A 26,517-nucleotide genomic window follows, 5' to 3' on the forward strand; every position below is an offset into this window, starting at 1 on the left:
CTCTCTCTCTCTCTCTCTCTCTCTCTCTCTCTCTCTCTCTCTCTCTCTCTCTCTCTCTCTCTCTCTCTCTCTCTCCCTCTTTCTCTCTCTCTCTCTCTCTCTCTCTCTCTTTCTCTTTCTCTCTCTCCATCTTTCTCTCTCTTTCTTACGGCTTAAATTGGTTCTACGAGTTTTGCTACAGCCACTGTCTATCTTTTCTCTTCGATCGAAAAATCACTTGTAGCTAACAATGCGACGAATCGATTATTCGGGTACGATCGATTCGGCTTGTCATGCGAATGCTGCGATATATGCTGCGAATTTTTTTTTTCATAATGTTAACGAGTACCGAAAGAACTTTTACTAATAAAAGATCCTCGAAACTCTTGAAGCGATGGAATTCCGTAAATTCCATTCTACATTAAGTACTGAAACTTACGGAAAAAGAAAACACATAGACAATTCATTTACAAAAAAGAATTATTTAGAAAGTCGAGTATATTGTCTAATTCTCACTTACATATTCTTGTAGTAACATTTGGTTAAAGAAATATTATATGAAATTTGAGAATAATAAAAGCGAAAGGTAAAAAGATTCGTAGATAATTGCACGATTGATTTGTTGATCTACTTATCCGTGGCCAGAGATTCGAGGTTCTCATTATTATCATGTAAATCTTTTTATATCAACTTTATATCGTGTTCTCCTTAAAGGGCACAAAGCCCGATGGCTTCGATAAAATGTTGGTATCTGTACGCGCTTGATCCTTGACTGTCCATTCTATCTGTATATGTATTTTCTGCGATGCTGATACGCTGCTCATCTTACGGCAAAAAAAAAAAAAAAAAAAGACATTGTTCTAGTCGCTTGAATTTTATTTTCCGAATTGTCGGCTGTAGTGACGCGGTACGTTCAGTAGAGAATTTCGAACGCGACAATAATTACAAAACGTAGCCGAAGCAACTTAGTCCGCTTCGCATTACTACGACATTCACTTCCCTTTCCCTACCGCAATCGATAAACAGCGAAAGCTACAAGTAATATAGTTTTATTGTATTACGGGACAGGAGATGCCATTTTGTCTCTCCACCGATCTTAACGCGTTGTAAACTTTGTTAGAGAACAGTTCTCAAGATGAAGTATTCGCGTGATTAACTTCAAGAGTTTTCCTCAAATTGGCAAGTTTCAGACTATCGGAAATGAAAAAATTGAGTTGAATTGTTTTCATGGAACGTCGATGGAATAGAGATTAAGTCTTCTTTCCATCGAACATTTTAAATTATACAGAACATAGATTTTTTATATTGTCGATAAATTTAATGCAGAGATTTTGTTCTTGATCTAGAATATTACAGCGATATTACTTCGATATAAATTTTATGCATTTTATATCTGGATATATAAGTTATTGTATTTCTATAGATTATCTGTTAAATTTGTATACCAATTATCGGAGATACCTAGTGTGCTGGAAAACGTATGGTATGTTATGCTCATTATACTTTTGTATGTCGCACCAAGAGGTTTGTAACCGAATCGTTAGAGCCTTTCAATTAGCTACGTTCACTCGGGAGTGAAAAATTATGTCCTCGTAACATTTAAAGAGGAGGTTCTTTGGAACACTTTCAAAAAGCGCTTTGGCACTCATTTGAAAATACATAATGTATCTCTCTGTATAATGGCGGGCGAAAGAACCGCTTTTAACCGAATTCAGTAGATATATTTTGTAGACAACGTAGTAAATTTTAAATTAGACAACGGTGTAAATTAAACAAATTTAAACAAACTTGAGGAATGTTAGACTCTTACATCATTAAGTTCAGTATCAAAAAGTGAAACAAAAGTGAATTTTTAAACTCTTTTACAATTATAAAAGAAGTATTTTAATGATATATACATATGTATGTCCATTTAATATTAGCTTTACGAATAATTAATAATTTTATCAACTTCAAATAATATTTTATAATATATATTGCTAAACGATTACTTTGTCATCGTGAAAAAGTACTAATGAAATCAATTATATCGTGTGTGTGCATTTATTAATTAATTTTATTAAATTCTTTTATAAATTTTGAATTTAATGTATGTAATTTAATTATATATAACAGAGAATAATCATGAATGACATATATTCTAATTTGCCGTTCAGTATAATTTATATAACTAGAGATGAGATACCATAAAGTAATGTATTTAAATATTCATATATAGAATTTTGCTTGTAAATTTTGAGTTTGCAAGTTAATTTATTAACATTGTTTGTATTATAGTGATGCTTATGAATGCCCGTGAAAGCCATTCGGTTACAAACCATAGGTTTGCAAATTCGTTTTATTTACAAATCCTGGAATTGCAAGTTAAGTTTTTCTTATAAAAATTCTTTATAATTTCAAATGTTCCCAATATTATCTGTTACAATTCCTGGGATTGTTAATTAATATCTTATTAAGTTCCAGAATACGTGATTTTCACAAGACATAGCTACAGTTCTGAATTCTGGGTACGTGAATTCTCACTTCGTCGCGTACTTATTACTCGGAGAAATTATCGCGGTCGTACAATTCGCTGCTTCGCCATGCTACTTTACAGGATATCTATTCCTGGCTGTTTCTTGAGAGCGTACATTATGTCGAGCGCAAAGTGTCGACACCTTTTTCTCACTATTCTGTCTCTTATGATAATTTCATTGATCGCAGTGTCTTTAGTTGCCTAGTATCTATAATACTTGCGACAAATGCCCAGTCGCGAATCACTTTTGGCGTTCATAATTAATGACAAAATTACGTGGCAAGTAACATGACACGATTTCGTCGATTGTTCACAATGGGTTGTATCTTTCTCATAGCATCTATAGATAATTTACATGGTAGCGCTTCCTTCACTTTACAAATGCACGAAACACAATCGATTAGTAAAGTTTCCATTCTGCTCTCGTTCACTCAAAAGAGTGGCTTGCATCTTTTTCACCTCTGCTTTTTAATTGCCAATTATAAGTTATATTCACTTATATCCTACTTTACTTATATTTTACATAATATTCACTCTATATATCTAAAAACAGCAGAATTATGTAAAATTGATATTTAATTTATCCTTATTTTGTCAGATTTTTCGTAATAAGTATTATTAAATTTTACTAAAAGTTTGAGACGAGTTTTAGATATAATAAATAGGTATAATAAAATAAAAATATTGATCCTACGAGATATGGCTATGTTGGCTATGTCGTCATTGATCAACAAATTATAAAATTATATTAAAAATGCGTCGATTCAATGAAGTTTTAAAAATATTAATTTTAATGTTGAAAATATATCTCTGCTGTTTTTCATAATTGCTATTTATCATTTTTTTCCTGCTTACTGTACTACTTTTACTTATGCTTACATGCTTTTTTAAATATTACTGCACACATAAATTTGAAACATACACACCAGATTCTGTATGGTTACAACAAACATCTTCGTGGTGTAAGTATACCGATGTACAATATATAATAATAATGAAATTTAAGGCACAAAATATAATATTATAATATAAAATATTTTACTCTGATTTTTGAACGTGGCTTAAAATCGATTTTGATCTCTTTTACATGACTTTCACATATTGAAATGCTGTGAAACATAATTATTATCATCACGACATGTAATATCACGCATTTTAATTTATTTTCCAGAAACGACTCTAGCAGAAATTATTTTACAAGTGTAAAAAATAATCGAGATTATATTAAATTAATTAACATTTTTACAGAATTATTTAACTTTGTAAAACATATGTTATATAATACAGTTTTGCATATAATTCTAATTTTTTATTTAATATTTTGCAAGTATAATATTGTAGAAGAAGAGCAGAGTCGGTTTATTGCTGTTAGGAAATGAATATCAATAGATTTCGCTGATATGATAAACGGCGAAGTTTTCTTTACACTATATGTTTTACTCTTCATGCATTGATCCAGAATATGTCACCTATCGATATATGTATCTAGAAGCATTACGGTTTTCACATCAACAAGCACACCTGAACACGAAACATAAAGCATAGATTAATATCCCTCAGTCGCATTTCCCCTCTGTTTTCCCCTCCATATTCAACCCCCATGTTTTCTGATATGAGACACGCACCTTACTTATGCCAATACGATGCGGAAGCACTGCTGCTAGACGCAAGCATATATAGGTGACCCAGTTTTTTTTTTTTTTTCAACGATTCGTAGTCGCATAGTGTTTTCCAGTTATGGTTTCTATTTGCAGGCAATTTTTGCTAGTAGCATACCCGAGATAATAGAGCTCGTAGGCAGTAGGTCCAAGTACAGCGGCGAGTACAAGCGGGAGCATGGAAAGAGGTATTACTATCAAATTACAATCCTACAATCCTCTATCTCTTTTGTCTATTAATTTTACTCTCCTTCCAGTATGTATATGTATATACTTATACTTATTCGTAAGAAAAAGTTAATGAACGTACGCGCGCAATACACACATTCGCGGACACATGTCCACATATGAAGATACATAACATACACACACGCACACACACACACACACACATACATACGATGCGCAACTTGCGCTTATACACTCGTACACGTATCTGCCGCCGCGGTGACGTTCATCATCGTTCAGTCATCCATTTTACATTAATACAGAACGTCAAGAGCTCGAGGACCGGTGATGAATGTACGAAAATTTACAGCAGTCGGAAGTGTAGGGTTGACTCGTATAACGACCGTGTGTGGTATAATCGTTGACGTTCCCTTTCGTTTTCCAATGAATCAAACGGCTCTCGTCCACGGTGAAAGGTCCAATAAAGCGAGAAGGAAAGAGTTTTATGATCGACACGAGCGAGTGGTGTTCCAAAAAAGATGGAAATGTTCGAAACCCAAAACCCCGATATCCAACTACTTCGTATAACAAACAAGAATCAATGTAACGACATTAGTTTATTTTTGCGTAATGGAAAATGTAATTAAAGTGTATGGATGGGGATTTATGAATGTATTTTTTATTTACTTTTATTATTTTCTATTTGAAAACCGAATGCACAGTAAAAGCAAACGATAGTAATGTAAGCAAATGGCAATGTATTTTAATAGCGTAGCATTGAATATTTATTCTAATTAAATTAAATATTTTTATTAATTCTATTCTACGCAAAAAAACGAACAAGAAACGCAACAAATTCCATCTTTTCTCGGTTCAAAGGAAGCAACGGCTAAGTCATAAAATAAGCGCGATCGATTTTATTATTATCATACGTTAAGTAGAGCCTTCCATAACCAGATAAATGCTCAACCATGTGCGGCGACTAGAAATACATACTTTCAGGTATCTGTTCAACTAGTCATCTCGATTTAAAGCCGATAAAACACAATTGCGCCGTATATCGATACACTTTTTGCGCATCATTAACAAATTCCAACATTATCTTATAACTCGCTCGCTCGTTCTGTTATATTATACAACACTTTCTTTATACGTTCGTGTCAATTGTTCTGTATGTATTACTAAATTAATATTGTCTTTATAAGAATTTTTCAAGAAACGATAATCGATTTTTATTAACGATAATTATGTATGTTCTGATAAATCGAATGACCTTTCACCGTGTGATGCCGTGTTTAAGAAAAAAATGTGTCCAATGGCGAAGAATGCGTGTAAATCCAAAATGATAAGAGAAGCAGCTGTGCTTAGTAAGTTTATCTTATGCATGTACTTTGTATTATCGATCGGAATGGTTTTTATACCGATTATCGTTCCATTTCTACAGCACGAAGCAACAAGCATCCGCATCCATAACAACACATACATATAATACATAAGATAATATTATCAATCATAAAATAATGCAAGCAGAAAGAATTTGATGGTAACTCGGATTTGACGATATTTTTCAAATATCTTTAGATCCATCTTTCTCACCATCTTTTTGAAAATGGTTGAAAAAGTTATAATCAGTTTTATATCAGTGATTAATTAAATAGCTCTTTTTATTAATTCCATCAAATTTTTTCTCCACTAAATTCAACATTATATATATAAAAGCATATTTTTTTATCACACGTTACATGGTTTGCCACTTTAGTCTGCTACCTTTAATATATGAACATATACAAAAATACAATATTATTTATTATACTGCATCAAGTTAAGATGAAGCGTCAACTTGATACATTTTAATTTTCAAATTATTAATACAATATTAATATATCTTGAAATCAAATCATGTAAAATGATTGGAACATATTTTAATAATAAATAATTTATTATATTGCGCAAAAATCATTTAAAATTATCATTTTATCTGATTAAGCGTAAATCGTCTTGCATGATTTGACTATTTATTTTACACAAAAAATACACTACATAATGCGTATACACCTAATCACATTGCAATACGCAATTTTGAAGCGCACTATATACGATAAAAATCCTAGCTTTTTTATTTATCTTTCCAATTTGTCCTCAAAAAAGGAATATTAGCCCTCTAATTTATAAAGCAACATTCTTTCGCTCCCACATTCTAAGAATAATGAAATTTAAAACGATTGTGATAATTGAAAATTGCCGGCATCATACGCTGTAATAGCACTTGCATGCTATTCAATTGATTTTTATGACACTGAGCGACAAGATGATGTAAGATGACGGCACATGTTTTTCTGTCTCTAATAACAAGAAATAGGGATGATAATTGAGGTCGATTAGTACTGATGAACAGAATCAAGAATCACTGACGCGAATAGCAATTTGTAGAACGAGGAACTAACGGCACTGTGTTATGAAACGATCAACTTAATTCGCATCATTTCATAAGAATATAGAGACGAGTCGATTGCTCTTGACATTATGAAGTACTTGATTTCTTTGACATGTTATGATGTCGCTGTGCACCATTAATCTAACAATATGCACAATTTGCATCGTGCTAACACGCAATTTCATTACAATACGATCTAACATCTCATGGGCGTTAGCATACTGGCACGGTTATACTCGATTTTATTAATTTATCAATTTCTCGCGTAGGGAATCGCAGCTTAGCTGATTTATAATTCTACTTTCTTCATTTTATTCGCTTAAACAAAATTAGTTCGAAATGCAACACCTTGAAGGTGCACGAAGAATGCATCGCATTTAACAAAAGTTCTGCGAATTAAGTCGTACTTCTCTTGGCAAGAATTAATAATTTCAGGCAAATTAAGGATGCAGTGTACATGAGGCGTGAAAGACGACAAAGTACGGAAGTTAGGGGTTTATTGTGTTATTATGCACATTCTACTGAGTATTTATCGTATTTTCCTTCAACAATAAATTCGTTGCGACGTACTGATATTCCGCAAAATTTGCCTTTTAAAATAAAAAATCTCGTAAGATTTAAAAATTTTTATAACTATGAAGAAAAACACTAACAAGAATTGCTTAAACTAAGAACTTAGTCTTAACATTGAAAAAGATTTTGCAAATTCCCGAAAATTAATAAAAAATTATGTCTAAACATTTTAAAAACTGAAACAAATAAAAATATGTCAAAATATTTAGTAACATTTAAAAAATGTTTTACGAATGTTTTGATTCTCCGAAATATTAAACTTTTAGTTTAATCCATTAGCACATCATTGACACACAAACAAATCAGCTATACAAAATACACAGCTATTACACAATTTTTATCGCTTCTTTTCACATGTCAAGCGTATAAAAAATTTCATTCTGTTTTTATTTAAAAATTATATTATACCATATACCATAAAACATTTTTATAATTTTTAAATGTGCTGTTTACAAGTATACATATCTTAACTTTAAGATAGTATCAATCTTTTCATAATTACACAATGTTTAGATATCATTTTGATTAACATCTATATACAGTTAAAATGTTATAAAATTAAGAAAAAAAATCAATTTAGACAATAGATTGATTGCGACAATTACTTCAATGCATTTTGTTGTTTAAAAATGTTATTATGTTTTACAGTGTGTTAAGATAATTTCAAATCTGCTATCGAAAAATGTTTATAGACATTACGATCAGCATTTGATCCATTCTATATTTGAAATTATTCACACTATCACTATGAAAAAAGTACACATTAATTCCATCGTGCAAAACACATATGCTTTAAAAGAACATTGTAGTATGATTTGATCCGCCTTTCAATCGTACTTATCATCTTTATCTTGGCAATTTATGGCTCTTTATTATATCTTGTAACAAGCGATCAAGACGTAGCGAAACCGAAATGGAAGCAAAAGCACGAAAAGAAAGAAAATTTAAAAAACAAACACCAAAAGATTCAGGTTAGGGGTCTGTTCTGACGGCAACGGATGATTGTGGGTGTGTAGGCGGTGTTCGCCAGCTGGATCCCAGAGATCACGGAGCTCGCCGCGAATCGCAGCAAGTACGGTGGCCAGTACAGCCGCGAGCGTGGACGCAGGTATCCCAGAAAAAATCCACCTACGTGGAAGCCAGCCATAAAACAACCCTTGAAACTAGCCCTCACCCCCTCTCGCCTTATGTTGTCCCGGTAGTCACATAGATACGAGAAGTAGTGAAGTCACCCTGGATAGCGAAGTGGTCTCGTCATGCAACGTTCATCGTGACTTTTTCGTACTTTCGACATTGTCTCACTCGCTCGGTGATCATAATTTTGATCGATCCTCAACGAGAAAATATTTTCTCGTTGAGGACAAGACAAGTTTTCACAATTGGTTTCGTAAATAGTAGAGCTCTTTAATTAAGGGAGACGACGAGAAAACAACAATTGCGAGATAGATTTTTTTATTGCCGGAGACGCCGCGAGCACGATTGATGTGTTTTGCGCGTCTTCGCCTCTTGCATTTCGCTGCCGCATAAGCGAAGAAGTTTGGCGCAGCGGGGAAAAGGCGGACGGAAAGTTAGATAAACATGGTATCCGGAATAATGAAGTATTTTAACGAGTGCGCCGTCGTTCGCGTGTGCAGCCTAGTTCTGAAACTGAACTTGCGACTTTTCGGACACGAGTTTCACTTCGGCAGCGAACACGAATTGTAGCAACATTGTTTCTCACGTGTGAAAGTATCCAACTTTATCGTGAGACAAAAGCGAGGTAAGAACAATCGTTGCACGTGGTATATAAGCTTTTTAATGAAAGAAAAAAGAAATGAAAACCGTCTTTTCGAACTTACGAATGTATTCGATGTGACCACTTTCGCTACCCGCGATGAATTTAATCTCCGATTAGTGATTATGTCCCCTCCTTGCCCCCCTCGGCCCACATTACCATCACGAATCCGTGATTCTTAGAGAAATGGTATTTCGGATTTCTCGAGCCACACCGCCTCCTATTTCTAATCACCTTGCCTTACCCTACGCTGATAATTCTCACCGCTTTTCTTATCCACCTTTTTTACCAGTTAGCAAATATCTTGGTAATACGTGCTGATATGCTTGGACTTTTGTGGAAAGAGAAACACACGAGTTTTTCTTATTATATATACATACACGTTTATACACATTATAGTAGATGAGACGAATATATTATTGTGTTGCATCTCTCTTTCCTTCTCTCTCTCTTTCTCTCTACACATATATATATATATATATATATACATATCTATACATATTCATATACATTGTAATATATTATATATAAATATATGACTGCCTTATCGCACGGTCACAGAAAGTAGCTCGTACTCCTCGCATTCCTTTTGTCAAAGAGTATTTCGTTCTGGATATTTCGGGGCAGATATGAGGATATCACGTATTATTACAAATAGTTATCTTACTTTTACACTACATACTGTTTTCTCTCCGCTATGGCGCCCTATGTTTAACGATATGTACATATTTTTCACATCGGGCGCATCAGTTTACTTTCTGTTATAACGAGATTAGAGGTAGGTTGGTTACTTGAGTGCGGAAAGTTGACTTACATCGCGTGCATAATGTACACGGGTAATCTAGTTACCGTGTAGATTAGCTAGCGGACGCTCACAGACACGGTCGTGCCATTTTATTTATTTTCCCATTACACGGATACTGCATTATGCGAATAATATTAATGATGAATGTGAAATACAATAAAACGTCACCCTTTCTGTGCACGCGTGGATGATGTTAATGTTATTAATATACGACAACTATATATGACCATATAAAATGCTCGAGTTACAAGTCAATGCAGGCAATTCTAGTGTTTTGTCTGTGAAAGGTGATTAGCATAGCATACGCAAATTACTTTAGAAAGAGGATTTAGAAACCTGTATCTCTTCCACTTTACTTTTTCGTTTTATATTCTGTAAGCATCGTAACACAGTAGTAAAACCACTGAAACAGAGAGTGCTTTCGTATAAACGCGGTAATTTTACACAACGCTTCATTCAGAAAACTATTCCCGATGATAAAAGTTTGTGCAGTGAATATATAAAATATTTCGTTTACCCGCAGCGTTTATCATTACGCTGCCTTTTGACTTTTGTTAAAAAAAAAATCGTTTCTTTTCCTGAAAATACTTTAACGTTTTCCAAAAAAAGAAAAAGAATACTTTTGTTAGAAAAATATCTATTTAGATAATTATAATGCAACAATATTTAATAATATTTGTCCGATAAACAAGCAAAACGTTTGTTCGCACTATTTGGAGTGAGTCATCTTTTAAGGGATGCAAGGAAGATATTTTTATGCAACATCGCGTACCGTTGATTACGTCACAGATCTTCCAACAATTTATCATAGATGCCGAATGATAAAAAAGGACGGAAACAGCCGCGAGCTCAAGCAGCAAGTTGCAGATAATGCTGATACTTATTGATGAGTTGATGGGCACGCCCATCTTAAGATCTTGCATTCAATATCTTCAAAATAAATCGTCTGTGTGACATTAGGTCAAGAGAAGAAATACTATTTTTCTCATGAGCGAAGAAAATTCAATCATGCTCGAACAAATTTGTCTCCAAAGAGAGTGCCAACAAACCATGGATACTTCTCTATTCTTTCTCTCTCTCTCCCCCCCCACTCTCTCTCTCTCTCGCTCTCTTTCTCTCTCTTTCTCTCTCTCTTTATTACTCTCTCTATCTCGTTCTTCCTCTCTCTCTCTCTCTCTCTCTCTCTCTCTGTCTATCTATTTCTCCACCTATCTATCTATTTATTCCACTCTCTCTTCCAGATTGAGTTTCTTCGTGGCATGCGATAGTGTTCTGGTTAGTCAGTAGAACTGTCGAAAGGCGATCGACCCTTCCTCCCCCCCTCAGTGCGGAATGGCCTTTAGAGAGAGAGAACAACTCTTTCTCGTTCGACGCGCGAGCGAGAAGGACGGTCGTCTCCGGTTCAGTCGCGACTTTTCTCTTAGCTTGACATACATGATTCTTGGCATTTGAAATAGCGCAGCAGTAGCAGGGTGCAGACGTAGGCACATACGACCGCTCTTTAGGGGTTTATCAGTAGAAATTGCACGTCTGATTGCGACACACGACGCTGTATTCACATACGACGCGAAGCGATGTAACGCGGCAAAGACGGTTTGCATTACGAAAAATCAATCGAAATATTCAATCAAAATATTTCCTTGAGAATTGTATATAGTAAATAATCGTACGGAATTATCCCGTAATTGACTAAAGTAAAGAATACAATGTTTGTTAATAATAAAAAAACAATAGTAAGAAATAGAAAAAAGAAATTAAAAAATTGAAATTTATTTCTAGTTTTAAAGTATTCAAATATTCAATTTTGCAAAATTCAATATTTTTGGATTTAATCTAATTTATTCAATGGAATAATGAGTATCCATCGATAGATTTGATATTAAAGCACATCATCTCCTTCGAAAAAGCGGATTTTGACTGGTAATATTATGAAAATATCGAGCACACAGAGTCGAGTGGAGCGTCTATGACCTTTTGACCGAGGCGCGAGAATGAAAAATTGATCGGATCTACGTCCGTCTTCCCGTCGTTCGCCGTGAAACGCCGACTCACGATCCCACTGTTGGGGCACACAGGTAGTTTAGCTTTGGCTCACATCGAGCATACCTCACATCGTTCCATACGACACGCGGATAACGTATTCGCGACATGTGCAGGCGCGTACGGGGGAAATATATGGGCAATCGCGAACGTCCCGCGTGTTATATATGCGTATACGCATATAATGCACGTGGACACGTGGCGATCGACGAAAGGGATGCACTCGGCCGGAACATCACAGCCTCAATCGCAATTATACCGTTAACACTACGTGCATCACCACATGTGGCCACAAAATCGCGAAAATGAGAGTAGCACAGTACAGTACGCGTAGATCGACACTAGTCAAGAAACACTGCACAAAACGCGAAATTATTTTGGCAAAAGCGTCGTTCATGAGTTGAATTAAATTCGCAATGAAGCATAAAACGCAAATTACGCGCTCACAGATTTCGTTGCCGCAGACGCACCGCTTCTCGCGATTAGATTGTTCTCTTTGTTCGGCAAATAATATTATTATTATTGTTGCTACTATTATTTAATAGTAATGCAATTAATATCAGGTAATAAAATGGAAGCGTTAATATGGAGCGAAATATCATGTCTAATTTTGTCAGTCTGTCGACGATCCTTGAGGATAAGTATTCAGCATTCTCCAAGGTACGCTCGAAAGGGACGTTTAACATCACATTCGATATATCGACGTGAATAGCGAGTATTGTGCACTCGCCTCGAGAGGAGGAAGAAAGAGATCGACATTAATGTGTGTGCTGTAGCATAGCTTAATTGGTTTCATTGTCAGCGTGATTAAATGATGTACATACGTTTTCCTTCGAGATTTTGAAAACATACATGTTGTAATATTCTTGCGTATATTATGTCTTGTGTCGATTGTATCGTGTACTAGTGTGAACGAGTGATTAACCAGATACTAACAAATCGCTCGCTAACTAGACTTCTAATAAGAGTTCGGCCCTTTATTCATTCGTGCGTCAAATGGATTGCAAATAACGAGATATACTACAAACTCGAAAAATAATTTTATTTTGCTGTAATGATGAATTTATCAGCAAGCTTAATCTTGTTCAGAAAATGTTATACATAAAGATTTCTCGATGCAATCATACATAATCGATATAACTTGTAATTCTATCCGATCATTTATAAATTTTAATACTCATAATTCTATCCTAAATAGAAAATAAATATCCATGAATTTGTCTTTCAGTACAATTTTTAAAATAATTTTTTATCAAGTTTAACACTCTCGATTTTTTCCAAGAAAATATTTGTGTGTTTATAGAGAGATAACTGTGTATAGAGAACGAAAGAATTGGAAAAAAAAAACTTTCCTGATAAAAATGACAATACAATGATGTGATTATAATATATTGGGCGCAGAAAGTTAGGAGACAGCGCGGATATTGAGAAACAGATCTACGGATTAGGTAGACGTGTCAGCACATGTAGTATCTCTCTCTGTTAGGTCTAGGTATAGGTACATAGAACCAATATAGGTGTAGGTAGTCTACCTACTCTACCCTTTTATCTGAAACGTGTTTCGTTTCCAATACATCGCTAATTCTCGAAAACGTGGAGCGCATAGCGGTACAGCACTGATAATCGTGTCTCTATGAGTTACCGCGCGTACTCATAGCCGGTAGTCGAGCCAGAGTGTGATTCCGTTCGATAAATGCAAATATCCTCCCCCTCATTACCCAAGCAAACGATAAGGGAAAAGACGTACTACTGCGTAATCAGCTTGTAACAGTTACTAGCAATTCGACATTACGACGCGACGTCATAAAAATTGATCGACCGACCGACCAATCGACCGGCCGAACAAGATACATGTAAAAAGAAAAAAAAAAAAAAAAAAGCAAACTACTGTCAACCCTGTCACACAAGTGTATTGATGCGAGTGTTGTGTTTTGTTCTATTACGTGGTATAGGCCATATTCGCCAGTTGTATCCCTGAGATAATTGACCTGATCGGGACGCGAAACAAGTACGGCGGCACTTTGAAGAACGAGCGAGGTCGCAGGTGAGAGACACAACCAACCAATTAGCTTCCCCAATTTGAGATCCAATCCCAATTACTGCCGTATCCACGGTGTCCTCTCGTATAAAGGCTATATAATCTCTTCACTTCCCTGGCATTTACCTGACATGTCTCTATTATACTTTTTCTGACATATATACACGGTGCGTACACAACACCCCGATATTTTTCCCCAATCCCGTGCTCCTGTGAATGGAATTTCCCCGATAGAAGCACGCACGCAACATATTAATCCTTATCAAAAGACTCCCGATCCGACGAATCCTTCTTATGAATCTATATATATTTAGAGATCAGTGTTAGCATTGCAAAACCGCAGTTCCATACCAGCTCATTGCACTAGTTGTCAGCCGGCCTTAGTGCAGCCGCCGTCTCCAAAAAAAAAACATTCCTGAATACCAGCTTACCAACAACATCCCTCAACGAACCACCCAGCCCGTCTGCCATCACAGACCTACCCATCACACCCAGCAACTGGTGTTAGCTTGTTTGTTCACACCGACCGCACTTGGGACAAATACGGCTTATCGCGGTTTAATGCACACATGAAGCGTAGCGTATAAAACGAGCGAGTAACGAGAAGTTTCCTTTGTTACATCTCGAAATGTTTCATTAATCGTCGTCGCGCGTTGTATGAAATGTTCCACATTTCTCGTCTCGTAAATCGCGCTAAAGTTTTAAATGGATCTGTGACAAGACGTGTCGTCCGAATCAACTTGTTCGTTTAGTTCGCTACCATTAATAAATTTCGCAATCATTGCGTCAACCATGAACTACGATCTCAGGAGTGCACTAAATTGAAGCGACGTAATTGGTAACGTAATTCGCTGTAAAACGGTTGTGACAACAACTTGGCGCTCAACGAACAATCGTGCTTCGTGCTAACAAGCCGCAGTCTGGAAATTCGCGTAACGAGTCTTGAGTTAATTATTCGATAGCCGTCGGAGCGGTCACGGTCGAACGACCTTATTGTCGTTAAACGAACCGCGCGCTTTGATATGTTGAGCTGTATTTCTCTCCGAGTGCAAGGGATTAACGCCCAGCATGTACCCTGCATTATCCGAACATTGAGAATGCATATATTATATATACATACATATGTAAACTAATGTTGTATCACTTCAGTGTAATAACCTTGGTGTTCTAGACAGCATTAATGATCGTTTCTGATAAATCTTGAAAAAGGGGAAAAAAATATGAAAAGGGAGATGTTTTTGTCTTAAATAACATGTGTATGTTATTGGGATTTCTGGTCATACGTAGCTCAGGGATTCTGGTTGAGGACAACTTCGGTGGGCCGAAACGACGTAGTTCAGGAACGACAGATTTTCTTTTTTTCGATTCAACTGTCATTCACAACTAGCGCAAATGTGGCTGTGATCTTTCGTAAGAAGAAGCTACACGACAACACACGCTGCTAATCGCATTATTATTCGAGCACCTTATCCAAATACGATTTCACATGTGCCCACGGTCGATGAAAAATGTACGCGTATTCGCACACAATATAGTAATTCAGGAGAGCTTTGTCACGATGATAAATCTTTCGCGGAAAATTACCATGTGTCATTTTTAGTTGCGTTTTATGGTGTATATTATTCGCGTTGCGCGTTGTTTCTCATCAATGTACCATTAATATCGGTCATTTTATTCGAATTTTCAATAACGGCTGTCTTATCAAATACTGGCTTAATGAATCAACTTCATTTAATCAAAAGGCAATGTAATTAATAAATTAAAAGGCATTATGGTTAATAAATCAAATATTCTGAATGCATTAAGGTACACCGATATCGGAATAACCAGCAGACATAATTATGTGAATAATCACATCACGGCAAGACACGTTGAATTCAATTTTCATTATACGAATGCACACGAGCATTTAATTTTCCTCATATGAACAGCAGAACTCGCGCGCATTCGATTTTCGGCAGATCCGCGAACACGTACATACACCTTCGATCTGGGAACGTTTGGCAACAATTGATACACAAACGATTTGTAACAACTCTGCCAATATTCACGACACTCACATCTCGACACGCACATGGCGTCGGCCCCGTATGTAGAATGGAAGTAATTTTAATACTGAACACAATGAGCTTACATCGAATTCAGTAGGGCCTGTCGCGCGGCGATAAAAAAAAAAAAAAAGATTTACGCACTCCATTGAAGCTATAAAGCGAGTCGCAAGGCAAGACTACTGAGTTCACGATGGAGCCGAACGTTAGATATCACCGAGTAGACAACATAAAGCATGGAATGATCATGGTCGAACTCTGCTATACTTTCCTTTGCAAGTCTGCTGATTATCTTTAGGCACCACTAGCCTTTTACCTATTATGTGGCACTTAGGAGTAGGATATGTAATTATCGATACACACAGCACGTAGCGATATATAAGAGAGTCTTGTGTGCGCTTGACGTATATTGCAACAATACTAATACACGAATGAGCCTGCACTCATGCGTATTTGATCTAACACTTGTCAGTATCGACCTGTGTATGTACATCGTATACCTAGCACTAACTTGTCACATAGATGTGTGTATAGTTGTCACGTTAGTTGGTTCAAATGAATCAATCCAATTCCTAGCGCAACCCTGGTAAGTTTAGCCTACTGATTTATTATTTATTTTGAATAGATACAAACGTACATCGCGCATTATTCAACTGCCAATAAGTTTTCATTATTTTTCTTCTATTTTAATGACTGTCTAATAGCTCTTTAAAACAAGCTCGATTGTCGAGCATTACTTCGCGATATATCATCAAATATTTCTTGAAAAATCAGCTGATTACTGTAATAATAAATATTGATTTATATTTTATTTCCTTTTTTTTTTAACTATATGTTGGTAAAAACGACTAATGTTAGATAGAATAGTTTAACAAAGTATAGCAAAGTTAAATTCAATTTCACTGTGGCAGCAGACTAAAATGGCAGGGAAAAAATAAAAGCAATTTGATTTTTCATCGACATCAATATTCTAGTTCTACTCTTTCCTCGCTGTGTTTCATTGTTTTTAAATATTTATCCCTACATCGAAAAATATATCTTCGTTTTGGAAAAATTTATTTTACGAGGAAGACAAATTAAAATGAATAGAAATTGTAGCGGGAAAGAGAAGAACGCAATTACGTCTCTGTAGTTGATACTACATAGAGTGTATATATGGTAGCTGCTTGAGAATTTTCCTTTTTTTCCTCACTCATTAATATCATCATCAGAGGAATGTGATCTAACCTATTCGTTGTGTTGGCAGACATATTGTCGTGTGCGGTCACATCACCTACGAATCAGTCTCGCACTTCCTCAAGGATTTCCTACACGAGGATCGCGAGGACGTCGACGTAGAAGTTGTCTTCTTACATAGGTATGATTATTATTTTTGCAAAACTGATGTCTTCATCAATTCGTATCAAGTGTCATTTAATTCTTTTTAGATTACTACGTCTTATGATATTATTATTATTATAATATTATTATAACATTGCTAAGGTAATCTTGAAAGAATTATTATTATTTGACGCGGAGATATCTTATGAAAATTTTTTCATCTTTGATCATTTGAAACATATTTCTACGTATCAGTTGAACGATAATAATTTAATTTTTAGTTTATACAGGCAATTTTGCAGGAAACAGAAATTTGTGCAACTTATATAATAAGATGCACAAATTCAAATATTCGTAGAATAAGATGTACAGATACTGTTGCTGGTTATCATAATAATTTGATTTATTTCTTAAGTATTTCTATCTGATTTTCTCCTCATTTTGATTATACTAAATAATAATTTCTTTTCAATGTTGGCGACTTCGTGGTGAGTATACGTCGCCCTTCGATGATCGAGAGATTTTCTGTCGCCAAGCGACTTAAAGCGATCAGAGCCCATTAGCTTTACCGTGCTCGTCGACCGTGAAACATTGTTATTTTAGCAACGTTTCAAATTACGTACAGAGATTTTCCATCGTCGGATCGGTGTCGAGTATCGTGGACTCGTGAAGAATAAGCAAGAATGTCCGTCCAAAGTCTGATCGCTATAGTCGTAAGGAGTGGTTTGTGTTTTCAGGAAAGAACCGGATCTCGAATTGGAGGGTCTCCTCAAGAGGCATTACACGACCGTGGAGTTTTTTCAGGGCACCATGATGAATGCCGTGGATCTGGAGCGCGTCAAGGTACCCTGAACCCTAGAACAACCATGACACGAAAAACCTCCACCAACCAACCCTCCATCAAATGCCCTCCACGTGGCCGCTCGCGCTTCTTGTTTCCTTGCAGTTCTTTAGGTTATTACACGGTTATTCGCCTGGGTATAAACACGCCGTGATGATCTATCGATATTATATACTTATGTATCTATGCATATATATATATTATCTATATTTACATATATTTATGTCACACACAGTCATGCAGTCTCATGTTGATGAATCGCTACCATTACTTCTTATAGAATCTCGTATCTAGTGATTCGCGCGTACACCTGCGAATCACACCAATGCTCGCTACGTTGTTTAGATTTATTCTCAATTTTCTCTTTCGCTCTCTTCTTCTTTCTTTGACGTGCTATCGAACCGTCCGGTGCGGTGTTAAGAACGTCGACGCTACATCGTCGGCGCACGTAATCGCGGTTCTCCGCCAGGCTCGAGACCATTGTTTGAGTTTACTGTTCGAATTATGGGAGCTCACGGCACGTTCGCGCAAAGTAGCGCTTTCGAGCGCACCTCGTGAATACAAAAGCAACGTAACACCGGACGGCGATACATACGTATCTATATATTTACGTAGAAAGCAACCGCCTGCGACTGCATGGTATGCTGTATTGAGCTATGGAGCCGACTCAGCGTGCAGTAGAGATTTACTTAGAGATTTATTATTCTACATGCCTTAGCGTGCTCGTTTCCTTTGAGGATGAGCGCAAACATTTTGATTAACTTTCCTCACATTTATTTCATAACAATGGTAATCACAACAATTGCAAATTAAAAACAATGTAATACAGTTTTTCCCTCAAAGGCCGCGAGCACGCGTGACAAATCTGTACTCTCAATTCATTCACGTTCTAATGAAATCTTCGCCGATCTCTCTGTCGGCGCCTACTACTCAACGATATTCTCGCAAAAAGGCCCCAACAACAGCTGAGGTGAATGTTAATTATAAAGAGAACCGTATCGTTTTGTCGGATCAGGAAACCGCCTGATCTCGAACTGGAAGGACTGTTCAAGCGGCACTTCACCACCGTGGAGTTCTTTCAGGGGACCATCATGAACCCGATTGACCTACAACGGGTTAAGGTGAGCTTGTTATCACGATCGAACAATCTCGAAACGATATATTAAACCCGTATACATATAATATATACTTAACGAATAGCCCCATCCTTTACATAATAATCGTCACTTTACTCTTACATATTTCTATTTTCCCTCTTTGTTTGATCACCTAAGAACTATATCGAACCGTCATAATTTCGGCGCGCACGGTACCAGCATTTTACTGTCGCGTAGTTGATATTTGAATTAATTTGAAATATCGAAGTTTGCGAAAATCCAACTTAAATTGTTATTTTTAAACATCTTTATTCTGTCTTCTTCTTTTCTATATTTTCAGCATGTCTTGTAATGTAAATTTTAATAGGAGAAAAATGTTTATGCAGGTTAATCTACCGCGAATATTTCTTATACACTTAGAAAAATTTCCGCATACGTATGTTGGTTTTCTTTTATATACATAAATTTGCGAGGAATCGAAACAATATTTAGAGTGCGGCCTATGATTTACTCGCGTAGTCCACAGTCTATAATCGGAAAAAATCAATGGCGGGAGAAAGTAGCGACGTCACGGCTGCTACCGTGGGCGATCGGTGGACGTTCGGGAACTGACGTCGTGCCGATAACAAATGCTATTGTTCCAGGATGTTTGTTGCCTGTATGTTTCCCTTTATGTTCGTACACATTGACGATGTTACACGATACCTTCGTTGGCGCGTCTCCGTACACTGTCGTCCGCTTTCGTGTCTCGTCAATTTGCGATAGCTGGTTTCGGATTCGATCAATTATTCGCAAGGTTTTAAAAAGGATTGGGGGATGCAGGCCTGAGAGCCTCCGTGACCAAAACTCGATATTCGGCCCCGTGCACGCCTCAGTAAAGTTACCCCGATCTAATAGCCCCTGTCTATCTATCTGTCTGTCTATCTATCTATTTATCTTTTTCCGTCTGTCTCATCCCCGTCTTTCTGTCTTATATATACCCGCCAGCAAATTCGAGAGGAAAGCAACGTCAATTTCTCCCCCCCCCCCACACGTAGACACGTACACACACGACACTTATGCATATACCCATTTACGTGAGAAAAGTCCCTTTAAGGTTGTATTGCATCCACCGGAATAGACCCATGCCTGCTGTCGACCCAAGTGGGTAAGTGCTCGTGTACTTCTCGTGAAGAGACCGGTTTACTAGACGATTACTTTCCAGACGATAGTTTCTGTTAGAGACTTAGTATCTGATGGGATAGTCGAACGTGATGTATCCGTTAAGTGTATCGATCCTGATGACTGACGAAGACGGGACGGTACGTTCTTTGGCTGTTTGTATAGTTTCTTTTTACACGTCGAGGTTCATGCCAAGTCTTGTTAGCCGATAGATTAGCATGTAGATAGAGGCGCTTTTCCATTGTTCAGATGTACAGATGAGCCGACCTATTCCGTCCTCCCCCTGATGATCGATAAGGTTTGCATATCCTAGGAATGTGTATAGAGACTCGCTTTCATACTTTAATCGCTGTTTGAATCGTGCAGCTGCGTTGAAGGTGCACACCAAGTCAATTTCAAGGATATTTATGTTGCTGCTCTTGTAAATTTCGTTTTCATTTTACGGTAAATTTTATACGCTGTCAGTTATCTTTATTCTAATACGTTTGAGTGCGTTCAATTTATATACTTTCAACTCGAAATAATGAATTTATAAATAAAATTTCTTCGGGCGCAAATTTATTGACAGTGGTAAATGAAATTATGAAACTAAATGAAATTATCGTGAAATTATGAACAGTACATTTGTGCGTGTTATTTGTTTAATGATTAAATCAGGCGCGTGGATAAAGCAAATATTAAATTTTCAGTCAACGTCAAATCTTTGATTTCAGTTCACTTTCTCACCTGTGAAATAATTAACCCCATTAGCCATGCAAATCTTCATAATTAAGTAGCCCCGTTATTATCTCATGAATGCTTTTATATGATTTTTATATCGTAGATGCATATTTCCATGATATGTTTTAGTCCACACACAAAGTATTTCGTTTTATACTACGTTGTATCTTCGATAATGCTCTCTGTCTATCGTATATATACTTCTTTTAATTTAAAAAATTTGCTTATTGAACAAATATGATAAGCAGAGGCCAATTTTTCAAATAGAATCACAATAGATCGACGATAGATTTAGCAGCTTACACTACCGTGGCGACAATCGCGATGCGTTCCAAATAGCTGCTTCGTTCTTAAATAAACACAATTTTATTGGCTGTAACGATGCGTTTACTTTTTCGCTCCATTCTATTTTCGAATATACGCTCAGAGAGCAATTTCTATTTTGCTATCGCTTTAGACCAACGTCCTGCCCAATATACATTCTTCCCATGTATTAATCGACTACAAGATAAAGCAACGGAGACGGCAACGAAATGGATTATCTCGATACTTTTAGGTACACGAAGCGGACGCGTGTTTGGTACTGGCGAACAAGTACTGTCAGGATCCGGACGCGGAGGACGCGGCGAACATCATGCGCGTCATCTCCATCAAGAACTATTCGGACGACATTCGCGTTATCATTCAGTTAATGCAGTATCACAACAAGGTAACCACTGTCGAGCGATTGCTCAGCAATAAATTATTGATTTAAAAAAGAAATTTGTAAAGCGGAGACACAAAGTTACGTTAATTTCTCCGAAAAGTATCGTTTACTAAAATTTATCCGTGATTTGTCTGTTCCAAGGATTGGATATTTTTTTTCATTGCAATCATATAATACTATTTGCCGGTGATTTCTTATCTTGTCGACCGAATCCTGTTCCAGGCCTACTTACTAAACATTCCATCGTGGGATTGGAAGCAGGGTGACGATGTTATATGCCTGGCGGAGTTGAAACTAGGTTTTATCGCGCAGTCCTGCCTCGCGCCTGGCTTCAGCACTATGATGGCCAATCTCTTCGCTATGCGTTCCTTTAAGACGGTCAGTAATCCACCATGTTTCGGTAATTCATCTGCCACCTACTCTATGCATGTCTGAACGCAATTCCTCGTATAGGTCTTTGTTATGATCAGGCTGTTCACAGTGATCGCGTACAAAAGAAGTCGTATATCGTCCGTGATATTTTCTGCGGAGTTGATCTTGCGATCACTCAGATTTGAGCGCACAAAGTTTTTAGCGAAACAGATATTCGGCATTATTCGACAAAATTGTTTTTGCCAAATTTTCCGTCTAACTCGCGTGCTATTCTCTCGCACGACGAAACGCGAGCGCGGAAGCGATTTGAGATTCACGTCACGCCACTCCGGAAACTCCGTTATTCCGGAAGTCCGGAAGTATTCGGGCACGAGCACCTCACTGTGGACAAATACGCGCACAATCCGTACATGCATAGGAGCGTGTGTGATTTAGAAATGGTTGGTTGATTGGTACCAGTCGCCCGATATGCAGGCTTGGCAGAATGACTACCTGCGTGGAACCGGAATGGAGATGTACACCGAGACACTGAGCCCTACCTTCATTGGAATGCCCTTTGCGAAAGCCACTGAGTAAGTCGGTCCACGGACCAATCTAACATCCAGCAAAATACGCGCATTTCTGATTCAAGAGACGCGGGACCGCCGCGTTTGCCGGATCTTTCGTTCGATCGTCATTCGCCGATTGTGTTTGATTTCGTGTATTACGCTGCATCACTTCCAAGTGTTCCCTTGCTTCGTCATAGTGACGTCGTATCTTTCTTGCGGCGCGATTGCGAGATAAAGCCGCCCGCCGGAGACGTACGGAACCGTCGATGCAATCGCTAATTCCGTGTCGATGATAGTGTTGTGGCGCGCGTGTGATTATTTTTAATTCATGCTTCTTCGGCCAGAGTGACGTAGCGAACACGTGGTACAACGATCGATTTTGTCGTGTAACAAGGAAAAGTAGGGGACTCGGTCTCTCGCTATTTTTATTGACTTTTTGCGTTGTATGTTGCGCTTTTATGCCGCAGAGGGATTCAAAATTAGAAGCTTAGATAAGGTAGAGCCAAGTTTTCTTATCACCTCACATTACATTTTGTTACACTATTTTCAACAATAACTGCATAATAAAAGAGAGATCTTTTTCCCAATATTTTTGTCTGAAAGATATTTTTGTCTGATTATCGGATTGTGGCGACATTGAAACAGCAATATCGTTTGTATAAGCTGGAGAAACAGAAAATCATAGAACAATTTATTTTTCATAATTTTTAGATATGTTTAATTCATAAAGAATTCTCTCATGACTATTAAATAAATATTTAACATTTCCAAAAATTCGTATAATAAATTCTTTGCGTTAATTCGCTTGACAATTCAAACAATTAAGCGTAAAATAAAATAAAGATCTTTACTGCATAACAAATTACTTTAATGCTTGACCACAGAGTCGGCAAATGTCAAATTTGTGAATTTTAACTATTAACAATTTCGCTTATTCGACTGATACTGAATTCCTCTGCAGGCGTATGTATAATAAAAAGTTCATGTAAAGGGACGGTTTTCCTACTCCTTGTAAGACGAGAATAAAACTCTTGGGATGTTCACCGCGCAGTTTTATCATTTAAACAGAGTCTCGAAGGGCATTCGTACGAGGAATTCCTTTGAGTCAGAGTAGCGAAACTCGCTCGTAAATTATCGCTGTTTAAAATTTTGCAGGCATGCCTGCCTATTTCGCGCCGCTGTCGCGATATTAAACTACGGCAGAGCCGCTCGAGAAAAAGGTCCGCGTTCTCTTGAATCGGAAGAAAAGATAAAAAGGGATAAAGCTTCGCCTCGCCTATGTCTCTCACTACGCTCCACTCCGCTATATACGTAAACGTATATACGTATATACACATATACGCGAGACGAATCCTCGCGCACGTATGTGTATATTACAATATGATACATGAACGTGTCTACTATATTGTACAAAACCATATCTGTGCTACACCTAATCGATGTAAACCACCCCTTCATCGCTTCAGTAACGTATCTGTATTTTCACCCTTCTCTGCAATTGATATTACATGTAACTTTGAAAGAGAGATTTGTAACAATAACATAAATTAACAGCGAGCGAATGGAAAGAGGTAACGACTGACGACGGCACACGACTCGATCTTATTACAGAGCTATCGGATTCATATAGCGCACAGTTCCTTTGGTTCTTGTTATAGAATTTCCAATCCAGACCGGCTAGAAACTTCCATAAGACCACCATAGTGACGAATGGGAGTTTAGAGTAAATATGATGGTCGGAACTGGATCTTGTCAGCAATGGAGTTGCTAGATTCATAAAGCGATCCTTTGATCTCAGTTTTGTTGCCATTTCCGCTGTGTTTACTGTGTTATGTTGGTCACCAACACGCGCGCATGTGACCCGTATCTTCCTGCACAGTGATTTCATGTAGAGAGAGATGTGGGAATGTGGAGTATATATAAAATCTCCTTTTAACTACATTTAATTAATTTTATTTACAATAATGCTTTAATTACTCTAATTGCTTTTGTGAGACCATAATGTTAAAAGATCGACCCCAGAAATGTATGTGGCAGTCAAAATATTGCACTATGAGTCTACAATTCATCGTCTATCATGATGGTAGCTCGGGAAATAGATCGAAGAAATGTCCGCCGTCTTTCGTGTCAACGCGAAAGAACTCTTATACTTCAGGATTCTACATTATACGAAGGAATCGACGTAATTGAAAAACTTGCGCGCAAACGACGTGCGAGTTCAGCCGGAGAACGGAAAATGTGAGAACGGGTCAGGTCTCGATTAATCGATGAATCGCTGAAATTGATGGGCGGGATGGGGCAGAATTCGGGAGAGATCAGGTGCATGCGGATATGCACACATGCGGCTGAGTGAGTGTGAGTGAGTATGCGCGCGTGCTCGCCCGGAATTACGGCTTCTGGAATTTGATCATTACCGGCGGTCGTTCGTTTCGACGGTGATAATAACTCTTATCCTAGTCGGTCAACATAATTGCGAAATGCATCATCGTGTCTCATGGTCGTGGCGCGTCAACGCGATACGGACTGCGCTGCCCGCTGAACGAGCATCCAAAAGCGTTCCCTGGCCTACATAATTTTGCCTCGGTCAGAAGTTTTAAACATCTTTTACACTTTTGCGTTGTCTGCATTCAACCAGCGAGTTGGAAAAAAAGAACAAAACCTAATCAGACTTTTTTACAGAGCATATATGAGGAATAAGATTAGCGCTGCAGCGTAGGTAAATTTTTCAGATGGGCGCGTCAATCAGACGGTTCGCTCTCTTTTTCTCGTTTACAAAACAAATGTCCTATTTCAGTTCCCACCGCGAAGAGTATCAGCTAACTCACCCAGCTGATACTCTTCGTCGCGGGAAAGGTCCACGTCGCGCGTCCACATACCTGTGGATCATAAATGTTTGATGACGTGAGACCTGGTTGGTTGGTGTTTCAGTCGCCGGACACACAGGCGTGGCAGAATGATTACCTGCAAGGCACGGGCTGCGAGATGTACACGGAAACCCTCTCCCCGTCCTTTACCGGGATGACATTTCCCCAAGCCAGCGAGTAAGTTCTCGCTGTCAGCGGCTGTCACACACGTAAACGTACCGAACGAATACACACATACACACACGTACACAGAATTGGCACAAAATTGACAATTATACGGGTCACATCAAACATACATTCATACAGAGAAAGAGCGAAATACGAAAATATCGACACGGTACACTTGATCACAAACTTCTTTCTTTTCTGTCTTTTTCTCTCTCTCTCTCTCTCTCTCTCTCTCTCTTTCTCTATTTACCTTTTTGTCTTACTTATCTTCGTCTCACGAATTACCTAAACACACCGAAGTATCCCGATACACCGAGACATATATTACAACATATCTATACTTGAGAACGTATATCGCCCTTCACCTCGGTCTTTTAGTCTTTGAATCAACTTCTTTACTAGTCTCTATTATATTCGTCTTTGTCTATCTTTTTTGTTTGGATTTTGCGTAGAGTAGACCAGTTTTGAGCTGTACGAATCTTTTTCTTTCCTTACTTTTGCCTCTATTCGACCGTGCCCTTCTCATTTTTTCCGACCATTTTTTATTCTCTCGAGCTGCTCGAAATTTTGCACAAATCTTTGTGAATTGCGTAGAAATTATAATAAGTAGTAACGGAAGAGACGTATCGGACGAATGCGGACGTCGCTGCAATCGCGTGAAAAGCCGAGGTCGATCGTGCTCGGTATA

At 37.5% G+C, this 26,517-nt stretch overlaps 1 protein-coding gene across 11 annotated transcripts in view; it reads left to right on the plus strand.

Annotated features, from left to right (window-relative positions):
- Positions 1–26,517, plus strand: part of slo (calcium-activated potassium channel slo) — a 93,320-nt gene that overhangs the window by 39,173 nt on the left and 27,630 nt on the right. For 5 of the 11 annotated variants that reach the window (XM_067356700.1, XM_067356695.1, XM_012375817.2 and 2 more), the window contains exons 6-11: positions 4,249–4,340; positions 17,279–17,389; positions 19,209–19,314; positions 21,728–21,880; positions 22,100–22,255; positions 25,726–25,838. In XM_067356700.1, the coding sequence (XP_067212801.1) occupies positions 4,249–4,340; positions 17,279–17,389; positions 19,209–19,314; positions 21,728–21,880; positions 22,100–22,255; positions 25,726–25,838 (731 nt within the window). Of the gene's footprint in view, positions 1–4,248; positions 4,341–13,898; positions 13,991–17,278; positions 17,390–19,208; positions 19,315–21,727; positions 21,881–22,099; positions 22,256–22,684; positions 22,822–25,725; positions 25,839–26,517 lie in introns of all 11 variants that reach the window. The other 6 variants (XM_067356692.1, XM_012375598.2, XM_067356693.1 and 3 more) reach the window with 3 other exon arrangements.

This window comes from Linepithema humile, chromosome 6 (genome assembly GCF_040581485.1).
Source record: "Linepithema humile isolate Giens D197 chromosome 6, Lhum_UNIL_v1.0, whole genome shotgun sequence".
In the NCBI taxonomy this organism is placed as follows: Eukaryota; Metazoa; Arthropoda; class Insecta; order Hymenoptera; family Formicidae; genus Linepithema; species Linepithema humile.